This window comes from Myodes glareolus, chromosome 24 (genome assembly GCF_982192425.1).
Source record: "Myodes glareolus chromosome 24, mMyoGla1.1, whole genome shotgun sequence".
NCBI classification, from domain to species: Eukaryota; Metazoa; Chordata; class Mammalia; order Rodentia; family Cricetidae; genus Myodes; species Myodes glareolus.
The window spans coordinates 24,733,601-24,742,156 of record NC_142049.1 but is presented as its reverse complement, the minus strand read 5'-3'; the positions used below and the strand labels follow the sequence as shown (position 1 = coordinate 24,742,156).

Genomic DNA, 8,556 nt, shown 5'->3' with positions numbered 1-8,556 from the left:
CTTTCTCTCTCTGTCAAAAGGAAAAAAAAAAAGTCCAGAGAAGGAATGAAAGATATTTTATTTTCTCTCGTTGATGCTGGCAATACTTCACTCCTCCACGTCTGGGTTGTTTTCATCTTGCCAATTACTTTGCTATTTGTGAATGTGGCTACATGGCTTACATCAAGAGCAGTGATAACTCATGTTAATTATTCAGTTTGTGTATTAATGTTTGACAAGAGGAAGAACTTTTTCTTCTTTGATTCTGGTTATAAAATGAGGGAACACTGAGAGAGTGGAAAGTGAGGAATTGTGCAACGAGGAAGCTTGCAGACTGCAGAGTTCATTCCTTTAGGTCATTGGGAGCAAATTGATCACTGAGAGCACACCTTCGCTGGTGTCTGAAGGACACCGACCTGGGTCAGTCTGGGTGTGACCTGTCCCTCTAGTCTGAGCCATTGTTCTCACTCTTGGGGTACTGACAGTGTGCTTCCATTAAAATGGGAGTTCCCTTCTCCCTTGATGACTGTATTCTTCCATTTTATTTAAGGTGAGGTTCTACCCAATTAGAAGTTCTGGGGGGGGTCACTCAGCATCCCCACAGAAGTGTGTAATGTAAATTAAAATTACGGGGAAAGCATACAGGACATTCTGGAAGTTCAGAGCGATGAAATGGAATGGCATAAGTATGTACTGATCTGTACCGAAAGGACCTGGGCTGCAGAAGGAAACAGTGAGTTTAGTTTAGGAGCAGGGAGTGGAAAACCAAACTGGTTTCATTTTGTTCTGTATAGAAGAGCCGTTGACTAGGGTCTGGAGTAACAAGTAAATAAATATCTTCTCTTCATTTCAAGCTTCAGAAGGTATATATTTATTTTCAGTGTGGAATGGGAGACTTGAGGAAAGGAAACCATACAAGCATGCTACCGGGGAGGGCAGAAGTTGCCACAAAGCTCTACGGAAACCAGAAAGAGATGCCTTTACAGAACAGTTCACATAGAGTTGCATGCTCACTGTCTCTCCTAGACTCACCCAAGGGCTCCCAGAGGGCTCTGGCGTTGGGACCAGGGCAGGGATGGGGGTGTCTTTCTGTCATGTGGAGGTTGAGGAAGTGGTTAAGGGTTAAGCTGTGGCCAAAAAATTTGCCATCAAGGTTACCAAAGAGTTTCTCTTGCTTGCCATGCTAAGTATCTACTCTAGGGTCTGACATGTGGCCCAGCAGCAGAGAGCTTGCTTAGCATGTACATGGCCTTAAGTTGAAGCATCCCCGAAAAGCAAATGAGGCAAGGGAATGGGAAAAGAAGGGGGAGAGGGAGAGAGGGAACAGGGAGAGGCAGCTCTCTGTTAACCTGTCAGGTGTACACCCTTGGTGTGCTTTGACATGACTCAGTTTTTTTAACCTGGTGACTAAGCACTTAATATTCATCTTAGTTTTACCTTCTCATAAATTGGTGCCAGGATTCAGAATAGAGCTTACATTATCCATGGAAGCACAAGGTAAAAACCAGGAAGAAAACAAGCCAGGCAAAGCACTGTCCCTTGGACTCCTTTTCTAAGCAGCAGATACCATGTATTGACATGCAGATGCCTGTGGTAGCTCCTGGTCGGGGTCATAGTGTTAGGTCCTGAGTTTGTCTCGGTCCTGTCTCGGCCTCCTGAGTGTGGAGATTGCCGGTGTGCGCCATGATCCCTGGTCCACATTATTACCTAATTGTAAATGGATCGTTTTCAGTCCTTTCTTGAGAATGAATTTCTTTGAGACAGCAGTATTAAAGATGATCCTGGAATTTCAAAAATCAAAAATTTGCCCTGATGACCTTAACTATTTTAGATTATTCCTCTTCCAAGCTGTTCACTGCAACAATTGAAATGTTCAATCACTAAGATCATCTGAGGACCCTGATTTCTTCCTCTGTGGTTTCTTCAGAAGTCAATTTAAAAATTATCAACAAGTAGAGTACCAGAAAGTTTGAAGAAAAATGATCCTAAGTGAACCCCTGGTTAATATTCTTAGACGGGACACTAAGCCCTGCCGGGAGGAGGCATCAGCTGATTTCTGAATGTCAGCTCCAGGCTGACTTTCCACACAGTTTAATGAGGCCTGTGAAGGAGAAATGAGGCAACATAAAGCAGGTAAGTTCCAAACACGGTCTGTTTTTGTTTTTTTTTCCCCCCAAGAATGAGTTTGCCTTTTATGTTGTTGTTTTAAGAGGTGGGTGAGCATACGAGGAGGCTCCGAAGTGACCTTGGCATCCTTTACTTCCTGCCTTAGAGACTCTTGGCTCCTTCTCTGCACTGTGTAATAGAAGGATCCAGAGACGAGGGTCTCTATGAGCAGCGTCACTGCGGATTCCAGAGTCAAGCAATGAGCCCTGAGGCGCCTCTGCTTTCCTCATGCCACAGCTGCGGGGCCAGGCTCTCCGCCTGCAGCATCAAGGGTTATTGCACTAACAAAGTGCTAAAGGGCCACAATGGAGGATTAGGATAAGGAGACCAAAGGACTGACCTCTACTAAAAATAAAACTTGGCTCCCCTTGGGAATTCCTTCGTGGATTGTGCAACCGTGTGCAGAACGCTTCAGGGACCGGCATATTTTTCTGGATGCTGCTCCCCAACCCCCCCCCCCCCCCCTCCGTGAACAGCCTTGGTGTACTCTGCCGTCACACTGAAGACCACAGCTGTTTTGTTTGGACAGGCTGGTCTCAAAGTTTGAGCTTGCACACAAAAGGCTTATCACCGACACCAGCCTTTCTCTGACAGCTGTTTTCTTTCCCAGCCCCAGGGCTTTGGTTAAAGGAAGGAGAAGAAGAAAAAAGAAAAAAGGGGGAAAAATCGCTGAAGAGAAACCGGGTTATCAGTAAACTCCAGTAGATGCCCGCCTTCAAAACCTGAGGGAGACTCTCACACACCCCTACACCACACCAAGCAACCAAACAACTAGTTTGATAAACCGATTCATTCTGCCCTTAAAAGCTGGTAGTGGAAGCAGAGCCAAAATAACTTCCTATAATAAAGCGAGGAATTTCAGTAAATTACTAGGGCTGCCTAGCTCAGAAAAGCCTGCCTGGGACCCTGAGTTTGCGACACGTATCCCAGTAGCAGGAGACTGGCTGAGGGGGGGGGAATCAGCGCCAGGTATGTGCGTGCTGCGTCTAGGAGCCCTGATAAAATCGGGGTCCTGTCAGCTGTGTAAATTGAGAGGAAGAGGCGCCTTCAGCGACTTCCTTCGGGAAGGTTCGTTTTGTGCTGGTGAACTGCTCCCCCTGGTGGATCCGCAGCCGCCACATTCACGGAGTCATTTTGCGGGGACCAAAGATGCAGGTATAGGTAAACCCTCTAGAGAAGAGTAATTCTGGACATTTATTTACAAGGGGGCATTTTATTCTGACACAACTTTTTTTTCCTTACTCCCTGTCCTCTTTTGAGTCCTCAGCCTGAAACAGGCATTAAGACTGTGGATAATTAATGCCTAGACTCCTTGTTGTGTGTGTGTGTCTCTCTCTCTCTGTGTACTCTTTAAAGTTTATGAATTCTAGAAGACCAACTTTCTACCATTATTATATATCTCAGTGCTGATGTAAATAATTGATGTTGTTTCAATAAGGACATTTTTGTGTGTGTGCCCTGCCATGCAAGGACAGAGATGAGGGTGATCGGACAGGGTGATCGTCTATGTCAAGCCTCTCACTTTTGAACATTCTGCAAAGTCAAACTGCAGCCTCTGGTCGAACACTTTATCATCTAAATAAGGAGATATTTTAAATATTTATTTAACAAGGCATATTTTAAATAACCTACATATGTAAATAGAGCGTTCTTAGCCTGTACCTTATTGCCAGGTCGATTCTCATGTTCTGATATATAATTAATTACCGGTTTATTCCTCTGTAAACCGAAGCAGGGGATAATTCAGAGATGCTAGGTACCTGAATCCAGCAAAACTGTAATACCTTCCTGTCAGCAGGATCTGCAAAAAGGAATATTGAGATTGTAAAGCCGGAGGTGCGCCATGTCCAATCTGCCTAGAACGCTGCTTCCTATCCTCGTTCTGCTGCCTTCTCCTGACACCTAGACTTTCTGTCAGTGCTACCCAGGTGAACTTGGAATGGACATTTTGTAAGTTGAAGGTGAACTACCACATGAGTTCTGTGGGTTGAGTTCAGTTCATGAGGGTTTCCAGCAGGAAACCATTTTATCCATTGAGCCATCTTGCCAGTCCTTACACCTAATTTCTGAGGCTATCCAAGTGCATTGCTATTTGGGTCCATGGTGTTATGAGTGTGTCCATAAAGCCAAAAATCTAAATTCAAGATTAAACTCCAACTCTGTGAATTAGCTTACCAACTCCACTTCAACCAATATTCTAGTGGATATTAACTCTCTGGGTCTGTGGCTAAAATACAAACTTGTGTGGAAAACAATTTGAAATAATTTGGGCTTGCCATGAGGACATACCAATCCACTGAGTGACAAACTTCTACTATTAATATTGGTCACTCTTTCCAACACTCGGGATTCAATCTATAGTGGATCCTTTTGCTGTGCTTTAAAAATAGACCGTTTAAAACCTTGGGAACATAAATTATAGAATAAACAATAGTTGATAGTATTGTTGGAATGACCATCTTGGGTATTGCGGTAGTTTGAATGTCTTTGACCTCCATAAACTCACAGGGAGTGGTATTATCAGGAGGTGTGGCCTTGTTGGAGGAAGTGTGATCTTATTGGGAGCAGTGGGATGACACATACCTTTAATCCAGACCTTGATGCTGGAGGGCACACCTTTCATCTGGACCACGCCTTTTTGCGGAAATGTGTCACTCTGAGGGTAGACTTTGATGTTACATATACTCAAGATACTGCCCAGTGAGTCGGTCAACTTCCTGTTGTCTCTGAGTCAATCTTGACATCTGTTGAATTCTCAGCTCCATCACTACATCTGCCTGCATGCTGCCATGCTCCCTACCATTGATCTTGAGTGGACTGAACCTCTGAAACTGTAAGATGGTCACCCTCAATTAATTGTTTTCTTTGTAAGTGTCACTGCAGTCCTGGTGTTTTTATCACTGAATTAAAAACCCAAACTAAGAGAGGTAGAAAACCTATCTTTTCACTGACATTATTTGGGGGTTAATGTAAATATCTTTCCTATCATTAAGAAAATGGGGTATGTGAAATATGAATTACCTCAGCTACTCATGGAGCACTGCGGAATTGCCAGAAGAGAGAAATTAAAGGTTAAAAACGGCTGCTTGGGTTCTCTCTTCAGTGAGAGCTTGTGAAGTGACGGCTGCGATTAGGACTTCAAAGCTAATCAAATGGGCCTCAAGGAACTACATTTTGGGATTTGAAGTGGAATTCTCTATTTGCCATAACTGAGATGTTAGGTATTTTTTTAATGATGTATTGATTAAGTTGACATACACAAATCAGTAAGGAAAATTAACTTGCTGCTGAAAATAAATGGTGACAAAGCAAGTGACAGTGCCTCATGCCTGCAAGCCTGGAACTCAGAGGATCGTGCCCCCGCGGCAACCTGCAACCCCTGCAGAATGAGACACCGCTTCCCCAGAAGAAGAATAAACTGTGACAAAAAAAGATGCTTGAAACTCTCAAATATTATTGTGATTTATAGCTCTGATTTTGTCAATGTTCTTGTTAACAGCCCTGTGGAGGGTGGAATAGAATGTTTTTCTCCTGTTTCTTTTTCTGTGTACAGACACCACACTGGGAATTTGTATGAAACACACAAAAGACGGTTTGAAATGCGGAGAGGAGAAATAGGACTGACCAAGGCACAAGGACAGTAAGGAGGATCCTGAGTTTTCCTTTTCCTTCATTTTCCTGGAAGAGGTAGATCTACAGAAGTCAAGGAACCTAGCGTCATGATGGACATAGACAAGAGAGTCTCATGTGCTAACCTCCCCCTCTTGACCCTCCCATCCCTCTCTTCTTCAGGAATCAAAGGACCAGGAAAGCAAGGAAGAAAACATTTAAACAATCACTGCTTTACCAAGACAAACCCATGAAACTAACTGGAGGAATACACAGGAGTTTATGGGGGGAGCAGGAATGTTCACTCTGCACGACAGAAAAGAGTCCCAACCTTGGGCCCGTGGAAGAATGCACAAGTGGCTTCACATCAGGCACATCTGTCCCTCTTACATGGGGAAGCGTTGTAGGAGATTCACCCCAAATGGCACCTTCTCTTCCTTTTCTCCCATCTGTCCACAGAAGTGATTGAGGGACCTGGGCTCTGTCCCTAACTTTTAATTCTTCCCCCCAACTAGAGTGGTGTCAACGGAAGACAGGTGAAGGAAAAAGTTTAAATAACTCCTCCATAGCTTCTCAATGGCCAGATTTGAATAGTAGTAGTAGTAATAGTCAACTCATCATTTCTAGAATAAGGCTGAGATCTACCTGAAACAAAGCAACAAACGTAGGACACAATCTATGACATAAATGCTAGAATTATCTGTCCAAAATTTTAAAGCAACTATCATGGAAATGACTTAATAAGCAATGTAAATACTCTTGAAACTAATATATACATATATATATATATATATGTATATATTATATGAGATATATATTAAAGAGGGTGGAAGAAAGGAAGGAAATAGGAAATGGGATTTATTGGTCCTAGGAAAAATAATAGACATAATGATAAGCCAGTTGGAAAATTTTGAACTGAAAAAAATGCAAAAAATCAGCATAAAGCACAGTTTTTGGGCTCAGCATCAGAATGGAAGAGACAGAAAAATATTAGTGAACCGGATGGCACAAGAACTGCCGATCTTCAGAAAGTACAGACAATTGTTTTCAGAAAGTAGTCTGAAAAAAAAATGGACAGAGCTTCAAAGACCTCTGAATATAACAAAAGCCCTGATATTTGCATTATTGAGATGCTCCAGGGAAAGAAGGGTAGGGGCTTGCAAAGGTTCCCTAATAAATGATGGGTGAATTTCTCTAAATTTGGCAAAATATATAGACCACATTTAGAGCACAGAGTGAATTCTAACAGGATAAGTTCAAAGGAATCCATACCAAAGCACATCACCAACAACTTTTTTAAGAACTAAAGACCAAATGCATGCATACCAACAGCAACAGCCAAAGATGGATGTATCCACCTGCATGAAGGACTCCAGAGTTTTTTTTTTTTTAAAAAAAATGGCAGATGTTAGCTTTACAACGCTCCATGGTGCATAGATCTGCTTCTTTAACAATATGGAGACAATGACTTTATGAAAACTAAGAGCACGAAGGATTAAAGAGGAAGGGATTGTGGTTCATCAAAGGGCAGTGGGAAGGACTCTGTGGATATATTACAGAAAAAATATTTCTTCTGTTGATTCTATAAATGTCAACAATGGATATACTATGTAGAAACTGAGAAAAGGACTATTTAACAGTATTGCAAGTACTTATTCATCTATAATAATCTCAAGATTAAAATTTAATTTAGTACCTAGTCATCTAAAGGTTCTACCACTCTGGACTGTACAATCAAGTACGTTTGGCTGGCATCTGAATCATATGCAGTATTAAAAACGTAGTCAGTGGTTTTGAGCTTACTTTCTTGGCGGCTAAGTGGGCTTGACAAGGTCTAGGCTGCTAGCTGTACAAGCCGAGCTCAAAACTGAAGTCATGTTTATGCACGTGTTTATCTCCTGCAGTGCTACAAGAAACACTATCAAGAGATAACCCTTTGGTAAACACTGTTTTCCTGGCTCCAAGCTAAACTAAGTGGATCTTTTTATGTTATTTGGTCATAATCTATGTGAAATATTCAACAGCACTGGTTCCTTTGCTTGAATGGTAGAGCATGTGACATTTAAACAGTCATCACTATAGGGTTTCTAAGTTCAGGGTCAATACTGACTTATTAGAATCTCTCATCTTCAGCACATGAGTTGCCAGATAGCATCTTATCCTTTCATCCGGAACCAGGCTCATCCATTCTGTCCATCTTTTTCTCTTGCCTTCTGTGCCTTTGCTTGCCACATCCTACATCCAGCATAACAACTCCAGCTACCACTGCATCTAGCCTCCCTGACAGGCAGTTCTTCTGGGTTACCTGCTTTTCAGGAGAAAATCATTCTACTACATTGGTTTCTTGTCTTCTAGTAAGTACCTCCATGATACTGTGCCTCTAAACTCAGGAATGCTAAAGAATGTGCAGCTCACATATAGAAGAACACACATTATTGTTTATGTATCATATATTTATTTACATGTAACTTATTTATACCATGTAAACATATTTCAACCATTCTCATCATTTTATAATTGAAGAAATGTTAATAAATAATGTATCAAGAACATAAAATTCTATTAATTCAAAATACTTAGAAAATATTTAGTTAGAAAAAGAATGAATATTTTATTTTTTCCTGTTTTCTGCCAGGGAGAGACATTGCTATTAAATGCATTTGTTTGTTTACTTCTTCATTTGCCTAGTCATGTATTCGTCTCATCACTTATTCAACAATAGCCCAACCATTGCTAACACCAATGTTGTACACTAGACCCCAGGCATAGGAAGATGAATAAAATCTTTTGATTCAGATAGAT

General features: G+C 41.7%; 1 protein-coding gene across 1 annotated transcript in view; it reads left to right on the top strand.

Moving 5' to 3' along the window:
* The first annotated feature begins 3,116 nt into the window (after positions 1-3,116).
* Positions 3,117-8,556, top strand: part of LOC125400834 (uncharacterized) — a 92,211-nt gene continuing 86,771 nt past the window's right edge. The window contains exon 1 of the mRNA XM_087901354.1: positions 3,117-3,300. Coding sequence (XP_087757480.1) covers positions 3,117-3,300 — 184 coding nt within the window. The remainder of the gene's footprint in view (positions 3,301-8,556) is intronic.